General features: G+C 38.7%; 1 protein-coding gene across 1 annotated transcript in view; it reads right to left on the reverse strand.

The window, feature by feature from the left end:
* LOC108553083 (uncharacterized) overlaps nt 1-25,215 on the reverse strand; it is a 105,125-nt gene that overhangs the window by 58,015 nt on the left and 21,895 nt on the right. The window contains 1 exon segment of the mRNA XM_017907852.1: nt 1,547-1,804. Coding sequence (XP_017763341.1) covers nt 1,547-1,703 — 157 coding nt within the window. The 5' untranslated portion in view covers nt 1,704-1,804.

Genomic DNA, 25,215 nt, shown 5'->3' on the forward strand with positions numbered 1-25,215 from the left:
GCGCTCTTCAGTCGAAGTGGCGCGCTCAACTTTGCTGATGCACGTACGTCACATAGCACCAGCAAGCGCTATTGCGACGATTGGGATTTTTCGATATAACATTAAACAAGCGCTATCGCGCTGTTTGGACTGCTTCACACTCGATTAAGCAAGCGTTATCGCGCTGTTCGGGGTTTTTCCATCGAGTTCTTCCAAAAGTCTCTGGGACTCAAACGGTTAAGCCTGTCTGGAAGGCAAGGGCCTCCCCCGAAGGAGGAGAAAACTCACTCCACCCAAAATTCAGGGGTAGAAGGGATTCCTCCTTCCAGGTTAAACCCTCCTAAGGGTCTCCCTGGCGGGGACCCTTCCCGAAAGGTGACCACAGATGAGTCACCCTCGGTTTACAACCGGGTATGCCAGGGTTGCGCGAGGCCACTTCACGTGGCCTGGCCCCGACCTCCTATAACACATCTGGCCACCAGATCCTAACGGGTCCTCTAAACCTGGCGAAGTGTTCCGTACAGGAACACTTCGACCATCGTATCCAAAAATATCCTACAAATATTTGTATGGGACAAAAATCTTGAAAAATGAAACTCCGAGTACCCAATTCGTGTTTATCTCTGTCGCTAAAAGAAAATGTACGATAATACGTACTTTGATTCACGATATATCTAACTTGGAAAATAGTTTAATAACGGAAAGAAAGTCGACAAGAAATGCGAGTTTGTAAAAATCTTGGTTTATGTTTGCGAAATATTTTTATTGCCTGAACGCATCGATACGGGCCCGTGAAGTATTTCCCGAAAACTTTATGGCATAGCGCGTAGCTCGATATATGTTTTTCTAGTCGTGACAATATTGGCTCGCTGTGACTAAATATGGAACGTAAGCGAGAACATCCCTTGTATCACTATCTCGTGTTTTATACGAGATTATTCGCGACAATAATTTCCCATTATACGCGAAACCCTCGAAAAGTTCCAGCTAATGCATTCTTGCTAATGCTAATGAAAATTAACACAAGCTTAAACTAAAACAGTCAAAATCCCGATTTAGAAGCGTATATGGAATCTGGATTAATCGAATAACCGTATCAATGTATATATTTAGAAAACTATGAATCCATGTTTATGCAAATATCTAGAGTTCAATTTCTAGAGCAAGCTATAAATGTAATATTCCTCGGGTATTGTTTCTCGTTTTGAAAAGCATTATCGCGATGAAAATAGTTCAAGTGACATTTGCAAATTTTAACTTGGATTTATCGCGTATTTTAGAAGCGCAGATACGTCATACGAAAGTTCTCTGTTCAGCCATCGAGTGACATAAAAGTTAGAAAATCAACAAAAATGTATTCTCCATCCTTTCTCGCAGGATACCCTCGCGTATCTCCAACCTCTCTCGTACATCTTTAAAATATCGCCATCAAATCTACTTGGATTCGAATCTACCTGGAGAAGATAGCACATTCGGAAGAAGAGAGCAGAAAGCGAGGACAAGCCGGAAATCGTCGCAAAGCGTCGAAATTTCAATAATTCCCGTTAGATATCCAAACGTGACTCACCTTGCAGTCGAGTGATGTTCCTCGTCACTTTGTGGCTGTTAACGAGCTGCTCGCACAAATGAGTCCTGCCGCGATGACGCTGATAATTGCCGATAACGATCGTGGTCGTCACCAGCACGAGAAACAACTTCGGCCCCCAGGCCGGTCTCATCGACATCGTCCTCCGGTTTTCGCATCCCCCGAAGCTTCTGATATTCCGTGGCGTCTGTTGATTTTGCCGGGCCAACGACGGAAACGCGGGGCCCCCCGCTGCTGTCTCTGAAATCCAAACAACGATGAAAGTCCACGGTGGCCACGCGGTGTTTCTTCAACGGCTAAAAGGAAAATCCACGAAAGCGAGGTTCCCGATGAATCGAGCGTTTCGTGTCCCGCCAAAGGGGTACCACGGTTTGTGTACTTTGTCAGGCTACCCGCTTGGAAATCCATGTTTGCGAACTCTACGCTCGCGAAGATTTTTGGCAGACGTTGCTAATAGACGAAGTTGATATTGAAACTGCGGGAAGAATTTCTTGTTCGAAAACTGGATGGGGAAAATTCAGAAGCCAGATGGTGGCACCGGGAATGGTGGTTCGTGCATTTTGCGGAGAAATGGGTCGAAGGTCAATATTTGCAGGATGTATACTTTGGAGGACTCGTGGAAATTCGTGATAAGAGACAGACGAAAATAATACGAGATCGAGCGGAGAATTTTTCGTCCGAGGAGGAACTGAACGTTTTAATTCATGTTCTACCAGTTCTCAGACTTTGGTGTGAAGTTTTTAGTGGTAGAAGAAGGTTATCCGTTTGATTTACTCGCCTAACGGCTTCGAGATTAATGTTTCAACCCGGTTCTCCGGAAGATTTGTAGAAATTGATACTAACGAGTGGAGTTCACCTGTTACCGGACTATTGGATTTAGGAGTTGAATTTTTTATTCACCCTTTGGAAATTTATTTTGTAAATGTCGTGGTAGCCTTTTCTTTTCCTTTTGTTCCCTTTGTTGAAAATCGTAGAACTTAAATTATCGAAGTCGTTAAGCTTCAGCTCGTGAGAAGGAATATAATTTTGAAATATACAAAATTCTCGACTGAATTTTTATCGATTTTTCGCCGATTTAAATTGCCCGGCTGGTGAAATGAAAAGAGACTACTGCAGCTTTTTTATCGAAAATTTGAAATTAAAATTACGTATCAAGTTTCTAATCGATGCAGTCTGTATTAGAAAAGTAGGTCACGGGAAATGAAATTTGTTCTTTGACATCAAATATTGCCATGATGTTTTGGATTCCAAACTCTATGAATAGAGAATGATTTTTGTGGAGAAATATTGTGAAAAAATATTCCGTGCGTTTACAGACGTGCATAAAAATTCCAATTAAAACAGAGACAGAAAAATCCAAGCAAACATAATCCAGCAGATAGAATTTTTCGTTGATTTTTCATCGTCGATATTTAACCTTTGGTCTATAATAACTTTGCGTTATAATATTTGTATTATTCCAAGTAAATAAGGAAACAAGATCGACGTTATTTATAAAAATGAAAAATACCTGACTGCTCGAATTCGGGTAGATGGCAATATTGCAATCAATTTACATATTTATTCCGCAAAATGAAATACGATATAAAAATCAACTCGACGTCGTCGATGCGAATGAATAACGAATATGCGAAATATAATTGGGGCTCTACCTAAATACGTAGAACGAAACGTATAAAGCAATAGCTCGTGTACACGTGTTGGCAACATGAAAATTACCAATTTCTACAAAACCCGACTTATATTTCGTATTTTTAGCGACGATAAAAATAGTATAAAAATTTAATCACGTAAAAATGAGAACATATGCACGGACGATGATCGTCGACGAAACTGCATGACATAACGAAGCACTTTAATGCTAACTATCGTAGAAGAGAATCGTATAGTTGCTAATAGCATTGCCGAGAATGCAATAATAACTTCGATTGTGAATGGAAATAGGTTTGACGTATGATTTAGTTCGCATTGTTCGCAGTTATGGCTCGATACTTCGTTCCTGGGTGTACGCAAATTATCAGAGGAAAATCCGTATCGCACTGGGTGAAATGCAATCATCGAACGAGATGCACAAGTATTCGCGAATATTTTTTTGAAACACTTTTACTCTCGATAAATCGCGAATTCCAGGAACACGTGCTTTATACATGGGCTACTCCCATGGGTTGCTTCAATTGTATCACAGAGACAATTTGGATTTCACCAGTGAGAAAAACATGACACGTGGATGTAAATAAAAAGCAAGAGAGAGGGAAAGAAAAAAGGAAAGAGAAAACAACGATATTTCTGTATATCGTTTACTCGGTTTCTCAACGTGCATACATACCGTGTTATAAGAGTCCAGGCAACAGTTCGCGCTCTCGAGCACACGCTTCTGGCACAATCTACCCTCACGAGATAAACTCCACCGACTTCACAGCAATACTTAGAGAACACGAACGCAATTTCGCCACGGCACCTCGAATCGAATTTACACAGCTGGAAAACGATCAGGCGTGACGAACTGAACGAATATTCGAAGGCGAAGAAGCGACACGATGGATTTTTCGACAAAGTAATCTTTTCAAGAAGCGCGTTGTCGAGTAACCGTGCGAGTGTATCGTCGTAAACACCAGACTGTAACCCAGCGATTTTTCACGACCACGTATAAACGTCGTCAAAGTCTCGTTTCAAAAAGCCACGATCATCCGAAGCTCGACGAGAGACGGGACTGAGGTGGCGGGAAAAAGAGGTGGTAGCTATTCTAACGGAGATGTGATCAAAGTACGAATGCGCGCCATTGCATGCACCCTGCACAGACGCAAGTATCCGTCGATGCACGGCACAGAACATTCGGCAGCCCGACCAAGAATGATCTATTCAAGCATCCAGGTCGTCGGCGTATCTCTTTCATCCCTGGTATCTCGAAAAATTGCTGAAACTCGGTGCAACCTGGCCAAAGATCTACGCGAAATTCGCCAAACAAGAAACGAAACGACTATTCTTGCTTTGACATGGTCACGAAAAAAAGGGTCTCGTGACGAAGAATCAAGATAACGGAGAATGCAAAGAGATGTCGATGCGTGCAAAGTTGACATCATAGGTCGAGAATTGGTTGAAATGCGCGATTACGTTTGATTCGAGCTTTAATTAAGTTTAAAACGTAAATTTAATTAAGTTTCAAACGAGATTACGTAATAGTTGTATGAAATTTTTCAGTAACGCACGTCAGGTCTATCCGCGGATCATATTTTCGTAAATAGTTGGTCACGGAGGCTAACGTTTTCGACGAGTGGCAAAGGCTGCATGGATATCGCAAAAATCGCACCGATTATCCTCAGCAATCGCTTTATATCCTATTCATCCCCTTCTCCAGTCAGGGTAACGTCCTCGTGTTGCGAACACTATGCACAACGTAACTCAGGTCCACAGATGTGTCGCGACCTATCCTCGCGTTTCATTACGTGTCACGACGTCACGTATTTAGGCCGATGATGAGCTCAGCCCTAACGATCATATTTGGGAGGTCACTGTGCCAAACTTTCAACGCTAAGTAGCTACCATAAAGGGTTTGCCTAGTGCAAGCCAGGAGACGCTTAAAAGTACCTTTACTCTGGCAATTGTCAAACACAATTTTTCCAAGTCTTCTTTCAAATGTTCTTCTTATTTCAAATTGATCTTTAAGAGGTTAATTTTAATTAGATTGATATCGGAAGAAATATTTGCCGGATTTATTACTGGCAAGAAATAGCAACAGTCATCGACTAAATCTTAAACCTACCCTTCACCAGCCTGTGCTTCTCCGTTTATTCGACCAATTTTCCTCTCTAATTATATTAAATTCCTGTAATCCGAATAACGACAAAAGCGAAATAAATCAGTCCATTCGGACACCCGACTATGCTCGAAAGAGTTCTTCGAACGCTGTTTCACGGGGCAGACTTATCTGACATTTATACCTCAAGTTTTAAAGCGACGCGACTTAATTTAACCGCCACGCTAATCTTTATTGCTTCGTCGGCCAGCTTAAAGGGAGGAGAATAAAAAGTGAAGCACCAGCTTGCAACCTAATGAGTCGCGTGAAAAGTGGCCCGGTCTGATGATGAAAATTCAGTAACACGACACGGCCCAGCTCAAGGCACACGAATCCGCGTAGTTTCATCCATTGAATTACAGGCAGCAGACGCGACATCCTTTCTGTGATCGTTGAATAGATCAAAAGAGAGAAAAACCGGGCAAAAATAACGAAACTTGCAACTGGTTGAAAACTTAATAAACGCACCATATTTAGAGCGAGAATTTACACCCAGAGCCACCTAGTTCAGGGACATCGATCACATTTCCATTCTCCCTTCAAATACCACCGACACGAAATATCTCCGGCTGAATGTCACGCTCCTCTCGTTTTACCTCTTTACCAGAGGAACGATCCTATCTATCAGAATAACAAGCAACCAGTTCGAGGATGCTGAATGTCACCGGTCGTTGAGTAGCATCATTATTATTCGATGCCTCGATACCAAATGCCGGAATACGTCTGCCCCTTGCCAGTTTCTCGTTTCGTTGTAGCAATCATAAATTCGTCTCTATTTTTTTACCATTTCTCCCGTATTGCTATTTTCTCTGTACAAGTATACTCGTGCAGTATCGTGCTCGAATTTAACTCGACGTTTGCTCTCGATCGAATTTTCATCGCCTCTTTTATATTTTAGACCCGATAGCATTGCGGTTTTCCTACAAAATCAATTTCCACGTTGTAAAGATTCGTATAGGTACTTGATACGTGTAAGCTTCGACTGAAACTTCGTCTCGTAGGACATGTACTTTGAAAAATAAGCGTGTCATACGAGTACAGCGAAAAGATTAAGTTATAAAGTAACGCTACTAGTTCTTGTTTGGAATTAAAATATGTGTTATTTAAGCAGAGTATACGAATTATGAATGTAAATTACGCAAACACGTATAATGAAATTATTACATAAGCGCCTCGTGAGCTGTATTATAACACGTTATAAACTTACGTCGCACTATAGAGAATTATATAACATTTTTTAAACATATTTATCCTGAATTTTGAATTCGAATGACGTCGAAACCATAAAAATACCAAGTTGCAGCCAGATGTAATGATTTTTTAATACGTTTCTCCACCATTTTAGTTGCGTCATTTTGTTGTTTCTTTACTATCGACTTCGCATTTGTGATCGACAAACCCCGAAAACCAGAGATACCAATTTTTGCAGAAATCAAACGTCTTGATATTTTGGCCAACGTTCCGGCGAAATTCCCTGCTGTGCGTCGCAACGTGACACGCACAGTCGTGACTAACCAAACTGTAACACTTTGATCTAATTTCTGACAGGCATTCATGTAGCAGAATCCGCAGATCACTTGCAGGATAATAAAGGGACGGAGGTATTGTAATATCAAAGGTACGACATCCCATTGTATTTTAGTTTAAGGACCTATGTAACTATGTACGTCAGACCATATGTCGAGTAATAATTAAACGCAAACGCTTGTTTATACCGAATTCTACATCTATTGTAATATAACTAACGTGAAAATTGATCTACCTATCGTTGATTCTGTTTTCTGCTTAGAAATGTGATGCAAGCATAGTTTAACACTAGAACTACCAACCCAGTCAAAATGACTGGTCCCAGAATTTTCCTTTTTGCAATCACCGAACACATATACCCGCTTTAAGAATAAAATTGGTGTCAACTCGTATTAAGAAAGAACTGTAATCAATATATTCACTCGTATTCATCGTACCGCTGAAATTACTATAATCTGTGCACGTTATAATTAGGTACCCATTAACCCTTTTAGTGCCAGGCGAAAAAGAGGTGCCTATGCGAGAATAACCGGCCGAATTTCACGGTTTTACTAGGGTTTGGGAAAATGCTCATAAAACCAAACAAGAAACAATATTTACATGGTTCAAAAAGCAGTATATTAAGGACGAAGTAGAGAATAAAACAATGATACTAATTTTTCTATATTCATTGAAAATTATATAAATAACAAAGGTATAAATGATCACAAAGAAAATAAAAATTGAGTTCTCTCTTACAAAACGTATTTGCACATACGAAAAGTCATCTTTTCATCATAACTTTATATAGACCATTTATTACAAAGTATATACTTTGCATTTCCAATATATTCTGTAACAAAATAAATAATACTGCATAACAAAAATAAAGAATAACTCCAAGGTACATGGTAAGCGCCGGACGGATTAGCAGTCTCGGCATCAACCGATATAGAATATAAGGAAAAGTTATACCGAAAAACTATTTTTTTTAATTCTCTCGTAATGAAATTAGACCATTTATAACGTATTATAAATTTATTTTGAGATAGAGTTCTCCCGCAATACGAATAGTAAAGCGCTATAAGGCGCGGGCCGATATATCGGCTCTGGCACTTCTCGCCAGTGGAGCAAGAGCCGATATATCGGCCTCCGGCACTAAAAGGGTTAAAGATCGGTAGTTCTAGTGTTAAGATTAGCAGGCTAATCTTAAATTTGACAAATATCACGTGGAATAGATTCTCCAAATAATAACTGAAAAATCGATGAACAATATGTATTTACATGATACTAATTTGCATGGAAACAAGTAGGTGATGAAAATTCCTTCTTTCCGGAGCATTTTATTCGCCGAATTATTAGGAACAGAGACGTGGAAATTCCAGAGGCAGGGAAATTCATTCGTAATCGATCGGTTCGCGGTTCGAGATCAATTCGATTTGCAATTTGCAGAACGATTAACTGTTCAATGGAATGTGGATTTCGAAACAAGAGGGAGTAATGAGAAAGAGGATAACGATCGTGCCACCTTTTTCGCGCGAGTTTCATGCATCGCTGAATGGAATTCCCATTGAGAAAGTTCACGTAAACACGCGAGCTGTGTTCCTCTTCCACTCTGCTAGTTTCGTGACGAAACAAATTGGTCACGATTCACTGTTCCAATGATTTTTACAAATCAATTTCCCAAATCAATGAAATTATTTAAAGCATCGTGGATATCGTTCATTTGGAAATAGAAAAATTATCCTCGCAAAGATTTTATATTCGAGCCTTAAAGAAATTTGAAAAAGAATATCTCTTTGGAAATTCGAGTTTCGGATCGTCGAATCGGTGGAATAATTTAACGAGTCGTGGATATCGGTTCCGTTGGAAACTCGAGATTTCTTATCGCGAAAGTTGCATTTGCCATAGCGAGATCTAAAAGAAATTTTAAAATGTATATTTAACTACAAATTTAGAATTCCCACCGTCAGGTGTACCGAATTTACAGTAAAATAAATAGAATGGCAGCCATAGACGAAAAAGGAACGTGTCCAATTTTTACTCAACTATAATTAATCATACCAGTTTTTGACATTTACTTGTCTTCCTTATACCGAAATTCCAAAGAAAATACAAATATTCTTCCTATTTTTCTTTTTATATGCCATGAGATTAATGGATGTGATAGTGATAGAAAACATTTTTCGGAATTAGAAAATGAATTATTGAAACATAGTTTCTCGGGAAGAAGAGACGCAGGTATATGTTTGTAATATTTGTAATAAAACACCTGAGTGGTGAACAACATATGCAACGACTTTCAATAGCAAACTTCTTTTCCAATATTGCTCTCTGGCAATAATTTTTAATTAATTGCAACTGTTTGCCTAAGTAGGTCATACCGTAGACGTATGGTTTATATAATGCCATAGAAAGTATTCCGAAGAAATTAATGTTAATTTATAAACCCATATTGTACATGAGCGCACGTGACACACTACGTGTACTACTACGTATAGAATATTTTGCCCTTCGGAAAAGTTTGCATTTTAAATTAGCTTTTTTGCCATTTTACCATGATTGATGATTTGGATGCAACGCGGCAACGCTTTACTCAGTTTTATACAACCATAAAGTTTCGGTTTTGAAAAGTCAGTGCATTTCTCTGCGCTATACAGGTAATAAAAGAGTGACCAACTTAATTCATAATTTAAAATGTAAAACGCACAGTGGTAAGGAACCGATCTTGTTACGGGGGTTTCCCGAGGGCGCCTGCGTGCATGTTTCCCTGGTGGAAACACGGAACAATTAGAGAGTTGGGCTGGAAAAAGGGATTACAAGTGGAAACGGAATGGGGACGTGACGCGAAGTTGAAATTAGACAAACGGTAAATGTTACCGTAAGCTGATAGAAAGGGAGAAAAAAGGAGGTCAGAAAATGGAGGAGATTAAAATTTGAAGATAGGCGTAAAAAAGCTGGAAGAAAATATGAAAAAGGAATTACAACCACCGAATACAAAGTCGGCTGGACCGTGCGAACGTAGGAAAAATTAATTAACGAAGCGAAGAGAAAAATCTGGAAACCAAAGAGATTAAAGTTAATTAATAACAAAGGAACAGCATTCGTCTAAATATGGGAAAAGAAAAGCACAGAGGAGATTAAAAAGTTAAACTTATCGAAGAAGTGGAATTAAAGAAACTTTCGAAATGCAAAATTAAACGGTATAAAGGGTATTTGCGAGAAATGTTGAAACTCTGTCAAATCCTTTGTAAAACGTATACTCTAACTAGTTACGGTAATTCAAGTTAAATGAACATAAGTAGCTTCCACTTTTTTAACTCCTTCAGCTTTATTCAGGAATGTATTGAAGAAGGGAAAGGTTTCTAGAAGTACGTTTTCTGAATCCTGGTGATAAGCAAAATGGTATGCATTAGTGAGAAGAATTGGCAAGCTGCTTAAAGTTTCTTAAATACTCCATGTATTTAAGCCTCGTTTAAGATTTTCGGTACAACTAACTTCACCTTCCTAATCTGAGCAATTACAAAAGTGCTACGAGCTATCGAACCGAAAGTATGCATTATATAATACGCTATCCTCGAACACAAAACCGTTTCTTCTATTCTCAAATATCTCTAATATCTCTAATAATTTTCATTAAAATGAAAACCAACGTCGAATCCATATCGCGAATTTCAATAAGGTGGAACAAAGAAATAAAGAAGAGCCGAGAAAACAATGAAACACGTGATCCAGAGGAAATACGTAACATCGTGCAAAGCTAATATGCATAAAAATATCGCGAAAAGAAATCAGCACAGAGATTAGGAAAGAAAAGAGAGAAGTGGAACGAAGATAAAAGCAAACAAGAAAGAACGAGATCAGGAAGAAAAGCAAAAATAAGGGAGATGAGGTTGGGGTTAACAGGATGAAATTAGAGATTGCCTCTATGAATGAACTTTTCCAGTTTCTATGAGATTCAGCGGTAACCACTGGTGCTCGTAAACCGGAAACCACGACTTTTCCAGCCGAACAACCGAGCGTGGCACGGTTTTCATCTTAAAATATGCGCGCGCCTGGTTAGAGTCGTTAGGCAGCCGGACTATTGTGTCTGCATAATAAAGTAAATGCATTTGCAATGCAGAGTTTATCGTCCTTACGTAAAAGCGACTTAGACGCATGTTGGACGTTCTTGGAGCGTACGCATCGGATTGGCGCATCTTCCAGCAAAATTCTACGTCGTCTTGGATCGCATTCGTCATCTCTCGATCGTTCCGAAACCTTCGCTTTCCGATTTCCCATCATCGCGAAGGAAATAATTTCGTAAATTCAATTTTATCACTGAGATTTTCAGAATTCACTCGAAACATATCCCTTTGCACTCGGGAGGTGCTTTTCAGTAGCCATTCGATAAAATTTCGAAGCTCGATATTAATTAATATATCAAATTTAAGCTAATGTAACATTGCGTGAAATATCGTAATTAACTAATTCTAAGCGTTAATTATTATACGATTTTTTATTTACCGCTCAAAAAATATCATCAGCCTTATAGCAGAAACTTTGTCAACTCGTACCCTTCTTTAGCCAAAAAGTCGTCGAGCGCAAAAGGTTAAATAACGCGTTAAATTTTAAAATTCTCCGACATGGAAGCTTATCGATCGATGAAATGAAATATTCAAAAGACAGGAAAATTTTGTTTAAACCAACATTTCAAGCCAAGCTATTGTCCCCACACGTCGTCGAATTTGTGGAAATGCCATTTCTCATAAAACCGAATTTACGAGTAAAGCTTATGGAGAAAACGTGCGAGAATATAAAAAAGTAACTCACGCTCGTTTATCCGAGTAACGGAGCGTAAAATGTTATATGAAAAATAGTTCGTGCTAGGAGAAAAATGGAGATAAAGAGGTACTGAATAACTTTCAAACTTCAGGGGAATCTTGTTTTGCAAGTATATCGTCGAAAGAGGCGAGAATAAGGGAGCCAACGATGGTACTAATTACATTAATTAAGTTCATGCTGTAAAGGTTAATTCGTGGAAATTAGTATCGCGAATTGAGGTACTCGAGTCGAACACTAGCCACGTGTTGCCTGGAATCTCTAACTCGTGTTTTAAAAATTAAAGACCCGCGAGAACTTGCTGGGTGTTTTTCAAATATGCAACGACGACAACTTTTTAACCACTAGAAATTGAAAAACTTACGGCGTAAGTGAATTTCCTGAAAAGAGAAATTTTTAATTCCACCTAAACCGGCGAACGCGTTAAAGGTCAAACTCGATTTTCTCTCGAAAGATGAAGCTTGCATTTCCCTATTACAAAAAGAAATCCTTTAATGTGATTACAAGTGACCGCGAGGAGCTCGTAAAATGGCGACTCTTGGAATTATTAAGAACCAGGACGCGCGACAAACATTCTTCCCCGACTCGTAACGAAATCCACGAATGCCATCTTCCGGTAAAGTAATAAATTCCATTCTTGGCATTATTTCCATGATGAAAAGGCAAATACGACAGAACGATAAACATGCACGCGTGCAAGTCGCTGACGTTAGGAGGTACGTAATAGAAACACGATACCCTGTGACATTAAAAGATTTTAGACCGAGTAACGGCGTATTTTTTCCTGCTTTTAGAACAGTGGAAGCTCTGGAAAACTCATTCCGGAATATTTATCGTCGAGTCTTACTCTCTACGAGGCAAGTCTCAACGTAGGCAGAAACGAAGCTTAAGCAACAGTAGAACCGTTCTATAGAACCATTCCACATACGAAATGGCAAATGGGGTCGTTAATGTGCCGTTACGAGGTGGATGCAATCAAGTTTCCAACTACCGAATCGTCGGAGGACGTAAAATAAATTTGGCAATGAATTAAGTATTATTTAATACTGTTTTAATTACCGTTGAAAAGATAAGATTAGTTAACATCAAGGATATAAGATACGAATGAATAGTTTATAAGATATCAATTCCTAGAACCAATGCTTCGATGGTCGCTGCAATATAAACATTCGATAAGAATTGGAGGTTTAGGCGAACCATATCCTCACGTATCCTCTTGACACTCTCTCAGGAGTTGGTCAGTCTCTCAAGAGAAGTAGTACTCAAAGAAATATATACTTTCCTCGAGTAATAAAAGACTTTAACGGAGAATATATATATAAAGTGATTATTTCACAATTAGAACCCATAATCCCAATAAATCCCAATAATTACCAAGTATTGTGAGAACATCGTACGATAGCCAACGATGGTTGAAGAAATTGAAGATATCCTATAAATTTCCGCAATTTTGATGCAATGATAAAATGAAGTAATCAGATGGTAATATAAGTATATATATATATATGATGGCAGAAATAATTGTCGAAACTATTCATCGTCCGTATCGTTCGTAAATTGGAATAGTTCGTTGAAACCATGAGCACATGTAGGTAACAATCAGGAACACTTTGATAAAGCGTTCTACGAGCAAAACCGCGTATATTCCACGTAAAAGTAAATATTTCAGAAACTTGGACAAATTGAATGCGGTATAGACATTACTATAGCGTGATAATACATTCCACATGGGGGTTACAGAGGACCATAAACGCGTAGATTCATCGGGAAATTCAACGAGAAAATATCAAGGGATCTCAGGACCCAAAAAAGCTAAGACATATAAATAACGAATAATTCGTAGTATGAGATTACAAGAGAAAAAAAAGAAAAACGAAAAAACAAAGTCTAATTGACACTATCAATTGCTAGGCAATGCGCGGATGGAAATACGTTTCTGTGAGAGTAAGCTAGCTCCAGTGACGGATAAGGTGATGCGAGTGACGAGCACGTAGTGACGGATAACCCGAGTGTCAAACGAAGCGACAAGTATAATATTAGAAACGAGAGCAGTGTGTATTAGAAACGGAAGAGTATTGTAACGGACGGAAAGTAAAGTAGAATTCGCCACAGAGTAGCAAAGTTATTTAACCAGCTGTTTCCGAGTTGCAAAGATATCGGTACGAATAACACGAGGATTCCAGAAAAAGAAACTGAAGACGAACCAAAACACGTTATTGGAAGAATAAATAGAATCATTAGCATCTCGTGAAGTGGATGACATCGCGATAATATAGGTGAAGAAATAGGCGGAGAAGTACGACCGAGAAAAGAATTATGAACGAACGAAGACACAGTAAACTAGCATCTATGCTTCAGCAATCATGAGACTACTATGAAATCGAAATATTATGACAACTATGAATACAAGATCCATAGATTGCACTCTAGCTATAAGGTGTGAGAAATGCAATATCCCTGATTATGAATCCAAGATCAATAGGCTTAACAATTCAAACTATCTGAAAATAGGGAGCTCATATACTAGGCACATGGGCGAAGGAACTCTGATACTTGCAATCACAGATCATCCAAATGCTCATACACACGATTTTCTTGATAGACGATAGAACTAGGTCTATCAACGGATGGAAAAATTTCGATACGTTTAATTTCCAAGTCGATCATAGGTATTGGGGTCACCAGTCCGTTGAGAAATCCGAATTATATTCCTTGATCTAAGGGGTTATATCGATCCACAGATTTTCTCAAAGAGGCCTCAAAGTCTCCGCATAGGGCAGCATTTCCAATCGTGTCTTCTGTCTCCGGAGTTATGAATATCTCTATGGCGATCCCAATCGGTTTCTTTGATCCCGAAACCATGGACGTCAGGTTTCCACAGACCCGCGATGATCCGGATTGACCGAGGTCATGAATATTAGAATCTCCTCACCGGGAAGTAGTCCAGAGCATTTTCCGTGTCCTTTGGAGTCCGGGTATCGCAGTTTCTCGATCTCTGGCTGAAATTTTGGGTCGTCAAAAGGGTTACTCGCATAACATCGCGCGACTCTTAGGTCAGGAAAGGTGAATTCCCTGTCCCGGTGGCGATTTTAGTTGTTTACTAAACTTATGATTAATATGGGTTGCGGAGGCGTAGTTAAGTTTATCTTCATTTATTCATAGTGCTGTCTTCCGTAAACGATTCCCTTCTCGAGTTCTACGTTAGAAGACTAAGATATCGTTCTCATAATAATGAAGCTTCGTAATTCATAGCTTCCAGGTAAATTTTCCGAGTAAATTTTCCAGGTAAATAGAAGTGCTCTCTTTCAGTATTTGCTGTATTTCAATGTACTATATCTTGTATCTTTTTATCATTCCGTGTTATTCGTTTTCTAACTTACCTTTTACTTTGCTCCTTGATTTACTGGAAATTCTATTCCACAATTTTTATGCCATTTAATTATATTTATATATGTATATATAATATATTCATAGACTATTTAGGTAGGCTTGATCGAATTCTCTTTTGTACTTGTTTCAAAGGCTTCATTAATGGCAAGTCACAGCACAGATATAATCGAATGTCACCATCGTCATCGCATAGGCCCACTAAAGATGCTATTACAGCGACGTTTACAAGGGTCAAGTAACCTGGTCTTTATAGGGATACATCTCATGGAACTACTGAATCGGGATAATTAACAATGGATGAATCGAGACAAAGGGCTAGAATTACCATGGTACACAACGATACAAGACGAATTTTCTTAGCTAATCAAGATGCCGAAGCTACATATGGAATTTTGATACATGGAATTACCATATTATTAACCATTATAATTAATAATTACGGTAAAAAGTTTACGAGAATATTATGATCACAACTAATAGAGGAGAAATTAACCCGGAGAATTTAGGTTAACCCGATAGATTATTTTATACTTAGTAGATCTGTGGGAAACCGTGTGCCAGGCCGATTTTCGACGATTAAGGAATGACAGTTATCTCAGAGAAGAATCATCTCGACAAAAATAGCTGAAAGAAAAAATCACGTTTCTCAACATCGCGTGTTCGAATTTAATCTCTTTCAAATGTCTATGCTATTTTTAATTTATTCTTCGTAACATGAGATACATCGTAAGAGATACCCGAAAATCTTTTCATAGTTTCTAAAAAATTGTGCCTTTATTCAGCTCGAGCTGAATTATCCAAATGAAAGAAAGAAAAAATAGATAAGAACGATCGTGAAGAAAATGGAGAAAAGCGTGGAACGTTCATCGAAATGCCTGCTGGTTTAACATTTAACCCTTTGCACTCGAGAGGTGAGGTTCAGTCACCATTGCATAAAATTTGGAAGATCGATATTAATTAATATATCAAATTTAATGTAATTTAACAATGTGCGAGGTATCGAAATCAAATAATTCTAGAAGTCTATTATTACACATTTCTTTATTTACTACTCAAAAAAGTATCGTCAGTCTTTTGGTAGAGAATCTTTGATTTTATACTCTTCTGTAGCCAAAAAATTGTCGAGTGCAAAGGGTTAAATTACATATTCAAAAGTATGAAAATAATTAATATTAAATAACATTACACGAGTTACGCCTATTCTCGTATTTCCTAAAATATTTTTTAAATATTACACGATTTGAAAGACATTGTTCAAAACACCAACACATACAAGGTGAGAAAAGTTAAATCAGTATGAGACTGTCATCCTAGATTAATAATTCTTAATGTTTCTTCGCGATGAATGACCGAAAACGCTAAAACTGTCACGGTAAGTACTTGAAACTCTTGGAACTCCGCTTTAAAACAGTTAGAAACTCTACAAATCGATCAGTGTAAAATCCGGGACTTAAAAATATCGGAATCCGGAGAACATTCTGAAAAAGGATGAAAAATGAAATTACCCGGAGAAACGAGCGGGAAAGGTTGTGGAACAGAGCTAAAGGGGAAATTTTTGTAGGATCCGAGCTTAGGGTGATCACGAGATAGGATTTCCTCGTAAAATTCTGACGTTATTCGCAAATGTAACATAAGCTTTTTCTTAGTCGCGTTCTTTCCGGGCATCGTTAGACCACCGCAATGAACAGAATGCAAGCTGATCGTTGCATAAAAGAGAATCGATCGACAGGGTGATGTCTTCCGGGTGAAACTCTCACGAGGTCTCACCATAGTCCCTTCTGTCCTTCCTCTCGTCGAAGAATACTCGTCGAAGGATACTCAATGAAGGAATCTTTACCGTAAGATAGGACACCTAAACGAAGAATAAAAGACCAATTCCTCCTATTTTATGCAAAGGCTACACAAAATCTTCACTCGATGCTCCGATTCTGAAAAACTACTTTGCTTCTGAAAGAGATGGCTTGGAAAAGTATAATGTAGAACCGTAATTAAAATTCCAGAGTCTCCAAACTTACGATTTCAAATATAAATTGATTATGACTTGAATTAGTGAAATTACACGATATCCCAAAAGCTTATTTTCCCCTTTTCTGGAATTGCATCACATGGATGGAGCTCGATCGAAGAAAAGTTCAACAACAAAATGCTAATTACTTTAAACATCAACTAAGTGCTATTACTCTTCACTTAACAAGGTAAAAGCAACTAAAGATTAAGGACTGTTTTTTGAACGATGTCCTGTATCTTTGTATACCGTGTATAAACGAAGTAAGAAGCGTTCAAAGGAATTTAAGTGGAAACTTTGTCAAGCAAGCGGGTGCTTAATAACGATGCTTCTGCTTAACACCTTCCTGTAGAAAATTATTTTTTTCTAAATTACAAGATTCTCATATCAAGTATACAGTGATCAATTATTTCGTGAAATAACAATATTAAATCTAGTATTCTCATTTGCAATGGAAATAACCATTTCGAATTAACGTTTAATTCGAATCGAAATATAGAGCAGAGAATATGCAATTTCGGATTTATTTCTACTTAAACTTATTTTAACTTACTTTACTACACAAATTAGTGAATTAGTAACTATTTCAAAGGTCAGGTATAAAGTAGTTCAGCCTGTGAACGTGAAGGCTGACATATACGTTAAAGATTCATACCGTACCTCTAGCATTATGAAACGTTATAAATATGTCACGACAGTGCTTATTTTGGAACGAGTAATACAGAATTACAGGATAATCCTATACTCTAAATGCAGAGTAATAAATACAGACAAATAGATGGAAACAACTTTTACAGCGCCGTTAACGAATTCTTTACGAAAGCACAGACTGAAAAGCATTATCGCGTGGATAGCGATAGAGCAGTAGAAGTCTCATCGGCACACAGAGAGACACGAAACAAATGTAACGAATGTGGAGAATGGTTAAGTGATTTGCAAGCAAGCGTTGAAACAGGTTCCGGACAAGTCGACAAATCGTCCGGTTCGGCTTGGAAATATTTTATTCCATCAGCCAGGGTGCAGCGACACGAAACGAGGCCTTTACGAATACAAATTGTTTCAGGAGCTTAATTTTAATTTCGAACGAAGTATTTGCAATTTATCCCGTGCCCGTTCAATTATTCATCGCCATTACAGCGCCTGCCGTTTTCAAGTCTCGTGTTACGGGGGTTCGTTTGTGTAGCCAACCCAATAAAATCCGACAAATATTTGTCGAAAAATGTTTGACAGGACCAACAAGACTGCGCGTCTTCCATGTGTACCGGTCATTTCTAATTCGCTCCTCGTGAAGCAGCGAATTCGTTAACCAAGGTTCAAAAACCTCGTTCATTTTTAAAACGTACCGACCATTAATCAAGAAATTACTACCTGCGATGTGTCTTGTCATACTGCTTCAGTTCTCGCCGACATTTCCCAAGACGTCGTGGACACGGTAAATTTAAAAAAAAGAACTCACTGAAACGTTCTGCACTTGCTCAACGTTCAGGTATCGCAGAAACGACCAGGTAAAAGTTAAGAGAACGACGAGCAGAAACTTTTTTACCGTTTCATCGCCTGAAACGAACACGCGTACCGTAATGGAAAATCATTGGCATTCGAACTGGACGCGACGCGGGAAATAGTTGAAATTTAGTGGAAAGGTTTTACGAAGAAGAATAAGATTAACGGCAACGCGTTCAACGTCGAGAGTAGAACGCAGTGGAAAAGGAAGCGAAAGAGCGAGACTGCAGAAAAGGGTCACAAACCAAAGAGGATACCATTACGACCGCGTTATTTCAACTTTATAATTCTTACTCGACCTACCGTAACGACGACTACCTTTTCCAGCAAATGGCTTCCTTCGTGAGTAAATAAATAGTCTAGCGGTATGCTAAGATCGCGGTGAACCTTATGAAACTGGAATTGCATGCGAAATTTTCATTTCTGATTTTAAAAGGATATTCACGTTCGAAGATATTCCCGAAGTTAGATGTTTCGATGCCATTTGCAAGATTATCTATTTACATTCCGAAAAGGTAGCCTGTTATCTCGATTCCCATTTTAATTCTCGCTGCAACATGGTTGTTCCCCTTTAAAACTCACTCGCGTGTGTTTCGAATATATTTAAATAGCTATAACAAAATTCTTAACTTAACGACGATATTATTTATCGTGAAATTTGAACGCGAAGCTTAGGTTTCACATCCAACACGCGCAAACATTCGATTTATTATTGCAAAAAATAACACTCCTTTTACAAGCAAAATTTGCCATTTTTACATAAAATTTTTCCAGATAATTTAATTAGGAATTTAGGCAAATGAAAACGCAGCATCGAAATGGTCAAGAAATCATTCAGCTTACTCGAGGCTGTAAATAAATTCGAGGCAAACAAGTTCGGAGAGCAATCGGGGAACGAGAACTCGAGATAAAAGTTGGAGAAGAACGAAAACGTTTTCGAAAAGGGATACCATTATCGATGGCACGTGTGTTATCGCAATCCACTTGCAACTAACTGCTTTGCGGTGGCGCCTGCATGTGTGTCTCAACGGCGAAATCGAAACTTCGCGGAGGAAAGTGCGAGTGGTCGATTGTCAATCTCTAACGCAACTTCTTGCAGATACGCGACCATGCAAAATGAACCTAAATCGGGTATGTCCGTGACAATAACACTTGTTGAAACGTTAACCTGACTTGGCTCGCGAACTTTGAAGGCGAACGCGAATAAAAAGCAATTAAAGATGCAACGCCCTTGCATTGTTGGCATGGCGCGGTGAAAATGGAAGAATAGTTACCTTCTCTTTTCCTAATGTACACGCGGAGGTTTGCTTTCACGGAGGAAGCTCGGTAATGGAAATACTCCTTTTTCTGCGGCCAGAGATGCAAAGGAAATATCAAAGTCTCGTAATTTCTTTTTTTCTTCTTCTTCTTCTTCTTCTTTCTTGCTTCTTAACGCGATACCAAGTCTCGTGGTCTTTAAGAAGTAGCGATTAGTATCGGGGATAAGTAGATTCTAAGTGAACTGTGAGGTTATACGTGGAAATTTTAAATTGGTAACCATTTGGCTTGCTTTCAATGTACTTGCTGCTTTCCAGAATGTCTTTATTCGTGTTTCAGTTGCTTTCAGCGTACGTCGCATATTTTATGTATCCCCGTACTTGCTACGCGATTTATTCACTGTAAAATGCATTTCGGAATGAAAGGTGTTTCGTTAATCTTGTAATAGTTAATTAATTTCGTAATTATGTTACGCGAATGATTGTTAGTATTCCACGAAACACTCTGAATTTCTCTGATTAAATTAAGACGAAATTAAATACTAAACCAAGTTGCTTTAAATCGCGAAATATTAAATACCATGATAGTTATAAATAGTGTTATGTCAACAAGTAAATTCGAAAAAACCACAACAAAAGCATATCATTCTTCAGCAACGAAATGTATTATACCCGAATCGTGGAATCGGGCATGAAATCAGATATTACAGTATATTTTGCCATCGCATCTTTCTGCGCTAAATAACTGTCTTTTTATTCCTCGAATGTCGACTTGGAAGACATTTTCGTCAACAATGGATTACTCATATAGAAATGCGCGAGCATCAAATATCGAATTTCGTACGAGTGCTTGCAAGTTCCGTCTTCATCACCCTCTATGCATAAAAACGAGATAACTATAGGCGACCTATTCACCGTCGATTTATGTCCCGTATTAGCAAACAACGTTACCCTGTCACTTTTAAAAATTGTAAGAATATTCCGCTGTTATGTAGGGTAATACGAGAGGCTCGGTGAAAAAGCGATATAAGTACATTTTTGCCAAAAAACGAGATAAGTGAAGAGAAGGATACTTTTTCAAGAATGTCAGAAGCTTTGTGTGTGGAATAAAGGTATATACGTGGCGGTGTGCTAAATTTTTGAAAGTAGACTTTTCCATTACAGTTCCACTTTATCACGAGCGTTAATATCAGAGAAACAAACAGCCGTGTTAAATAACATCAAATTCAACGGAAAATCAAATATATCATAAGGCTGATCTGCTAACTAGGTCAGTCATATCCTAGCCAACAGCAGCTTTCTGTACAGAATTAAACACTAATAAAGGCGAATTAATTTTGGTTAGTTTATTCCGAGTCTATACGAACGTAAACACGATGCAATTAGACAAATAAATTATTCCGTCCACCATTTTAGATCAATTAACGAATCAACATCGGCAAATGAACCATCAATTTCGTCGACTAGGTCACCTCGACAAATAATAAATCCTTCGCCTTGCGCATCTCCCTATAACGAACCCATTTTGTTCAGCCTGAAGAAAATTTCAATTTTAAGCACGCTTGACAAAGCTCTTGTTAAACCGGAATCCGTAATGTACGTGTTCGCGGTGTTAATGTTCATGCTTGACCTGTAAGCTACACGATCCGCTTTTACCATTCCAATATGCATCCCGTGACCGTCGATGAATGCAAATGAACGGAATTCTTTCTACCTTTGTTAATCGTGATCACGCGCAACGATACCGCGCTCCACCTTCGAAACAATCCCATCGCGTTATGCATTCCGGCATTCGTTTAATTGAATTTCGCGGACAGCCGGACGCGCATTACGGTCATTGAAACCGTGTGTTTGTGCAACCGATTTGCATCGCGCCAGGTTGCACGAAACTGCTGGCCGCTCGGGTTCGACAATGCCGAGCCGTGAATTTGACACGTTCCCGCGAAAAAAACAGACGACTAGTTCATTACTTGCGAAAAAAGGGTGGATGAGGTTTTACACGGTCGAAGCAGACTTCTGGTTCAAGAACTTGCGCATAGATCATAGTTTCGGGTCACGTTATGCGGTCTTTCGTGCAGCGATAATGTCCACTCGATCGAAGGGTAACTCGCGATTCGATTTTGCAAATTTACAAGTCAAATAAATTTCGTTGCAAATTAACTTTTAAATATCTGGTATTAATTGGGCGTGTTGGGGTAATTATGGAGAAACATCGGATGAAGGTTATGGTAAAACCAGAACTGAAAAGTAGTAAGGGTATAAAGGTATTCTTCGAATACATGAATCCATGCGTTGAAACGGATTTTTTAATCTCGTAATTAAAAATTTTAGATAATACGACACTCGCTGCAGTTTCGGCATTTCAATTCATTAAAATTTGTCGGCCAGCCGAGATTCACGGATGTAATAATTATTATTAGCGCGTGACTGGGATACGAATATTTGACGTATAACAAATATTTAAACAAATATAAAAGAGCAATAATTAAAAATCAAAAACTATCGACTAATTATTCCTACTCGTTTAAATTCCCTGAGAATTCAACATCTTTTATTTTCTTGGCAATAGAAATTACTCTTTGTTTCTATAATTTCTTTCCAAGCCTTTCCATTAACGTCAAAACAAAAACAACCGAGCTTCTGTGGAATTCTGAATAAATTTGCGTTTGCCTATAATAAAAGTATAGGCATCTGCGAGCCTGCATAACGTATTCAAAGATCGATTGAACATTGTCGCTTCTGTGTCGCGAATAATTCAATTTATTTACCATTGTCCGTCGTACAACCTCGATTCTCGTACGACATGTACGCAGGAACATGTCGCTTTTATGCGAGATCCGAGATTGCTCGTAAAAATTCCCTTTCATGTTCTACACGGACGTATCTTCTCGACACGCGTAAGAATTTCGCGATATCGGACCACTTCGAACAGGTCGTCGAACAAAATAATAAAAATGGATATTGCGATGCACCTGTTCACCGATAGGCCATCGAGAATGTCACCCCCGTCGAACCACAGGCCGCGTTGCTACGATTTCGGCATGCATTCAGTGGTACGTGCTCGGATCACTGATTCTTTCGATCGACGCCGAACAAGAGGGTTGCACGATCGAAATTGGGACGTTGGAGGGAATTTTATTTTACGTCCCTCGCAACAATCATCGCGGTAACGTTCACCCTACCACGGGTAATTCTCTGTAATTATTATTCAATAGAACCATACGTTCGATACCACGATTCGAAACACGAATCTTAATCGAAATATTTAAAATTATATTTAAAATTTTGGTCACGCGGTTATACGATTCTAAATACTTACGCAAGCTCTCGATATTCTTCGATGATGATTCATCACATGAATTGTAATGGCTACGAATAATTTGATATTCCGAATCGATAATTATTAATCGCGAAATTTGTGAGTTTGCTGTTTAACAATTATATATTTATTGCAAATTATAATATACACGCGTCACAAAAAGATTACAACGATTAGGTATGTGTGATTAAATTTCTCTTAATATTATTATTATCTCGTCACTGTTCACTTTCAAGCTTTTCATAACAAACTGACTCTCCTCGCAACATATTGGTTCTGACTTATAACAATTGCACGATACACGCATTCTAGATCTTGCACTCGCACTTTCAAAAACACACATATCTGCATTCGTGCCATCACTCGACCTCACACACTCGCATTCACGCTAATAAAAGCAAATCCACAAAATTAAATAGAGAAACTGGTCGGAAATTATTATATTTAATTTTAACGCTTCCCTTTCAAATGAAAAATTCTGGTGCAATTTTATAAATTGCTAGCTTATGATTTTACGTCTTATTTTCATTTCTACATTTTGGAACCATAATATAATATTAAAGTTCTCTGTACCATTTTCGCTGTTATTTTCTCAATAATTCCATTTATTATATCTATTCATCGGTAGTTACTCGCGAAGATGTGGAAAAAGTTTTTAAATAAAACAGAACAGTATAATTCCGAAAAATTGATTAATACTTAAATAACCGAAATACCAACGTATTCGAGTGACAGAGTTCCTTCTAAAAATTCACACGTCGAACCTACCTCTCGAAGAATTTCTAATTACCCAATAATCTTACAAGATCCTTTCAAGTGAGCACAAATTCTTGCGCGATAAAATTCTGACGTCCTAAGGGTACGCGGTCTAATTACAGAACATTCACGTGCGCAACGTAACACGATTTGCCGATAAATTCGTTAATCCAGACCGCGAGCTGACCGATGAGTGGTGCGCGTTTAATTAAAAACTCAATTCCACGAGGGTGGCCCAAGGGAAGCGTGAGGCACGGTCTCCTCATGTCTATTTAATGCAATTATTAACAGCAGACCGTAACTTTCAGTCGGGTTTCGGTGTGTGCCTATATAACGATCCTAAATGGCTACACGAAGAGCCACCAGTCTCCACCGTTCCTGATTACAACGATTGCATACGGTACGGAAATACACCGGACGTTGGAATTTCGTAATAAACGAAACCGCGATACGTCATATCGATAGGCCTGAATTCGCGTGTCCACTAACCGTGTATGTGTGACACTGAGACGAAATTGCCAGTTTGCTTGCAAAGCCGTGAACTGTATATCCGCGCGCGACATTTCGTGACAAAAGAAGAAACCTTTGACGCCATTTGCTTCGTGCATTGTAATTCCACTATTCGATCATAATTCCATGCCTCGGAAAATTCAACGTCCAAAGCAATAACTTTGCAACACCTCCGCGTTCTAAGACTGTCTTCCATCGAACTAGGTGCAATTGTAAAATATGGTTGGCAAAAATATAGGACACAAGGGACTCGATAGGACTCTATCGAGTTACGCAATGAGAACGCAAAATTCGCGAAATAAAATCTTTAGTGTACCGTGTAAAATTCGCAAATACTCGGGAAGCAAAAACTTGGATCGAAAGCTGAGAGACTGAGAAGGTAAAAGAGTGGCAGTAACACGTGGAAAGGAAGAAAGTGGAAGTAACACGTGGAAAGTAAAAAGATAAGGAAGAACTTGGCAGCGAGCGCTTCATCGCTCCCAATAACACCTAATACTCATCAACTCCATCGCAGCAGTTTTAACAGACTCATTATCGAACTTTAGCTAGAACTTGTGGTTCGCGGGCAGACGTTTGAGTTATGGCGTTTCCTTCGAGCTGTATTAAACGGCGCCGAGTATAAAAGAGCTTGGGAACGTTCCGTGCGTAAATATTAACCTCGTGAAACGTTCTAACGGGAGAAGGAGAAATAAAGGAAACAACAAACCCGATACAACGACGCGAAACGAAGGTACAAAGGTATACAGGAAGAATTTTAGAGCCGCCTTCTCATTGTGGCCAATCGTTGGGGCTTCG

Source organism: Eufriesea mexicana, unplaced genomic scaffold, assembly GCF_001483705.2.
Source record: "Eufriesea mexicana isolate 0111107269 unplaced genomic scaffold, ASM148370v2 scaffold9249, whole genome shotgun sequence".
Taxonomy (NCBI): Eukaryota; Metazoa; Arthropoda; class Insecta; order Hymenoptera; family Apidae; genus Eufriesea; species Eufriesea mexicana.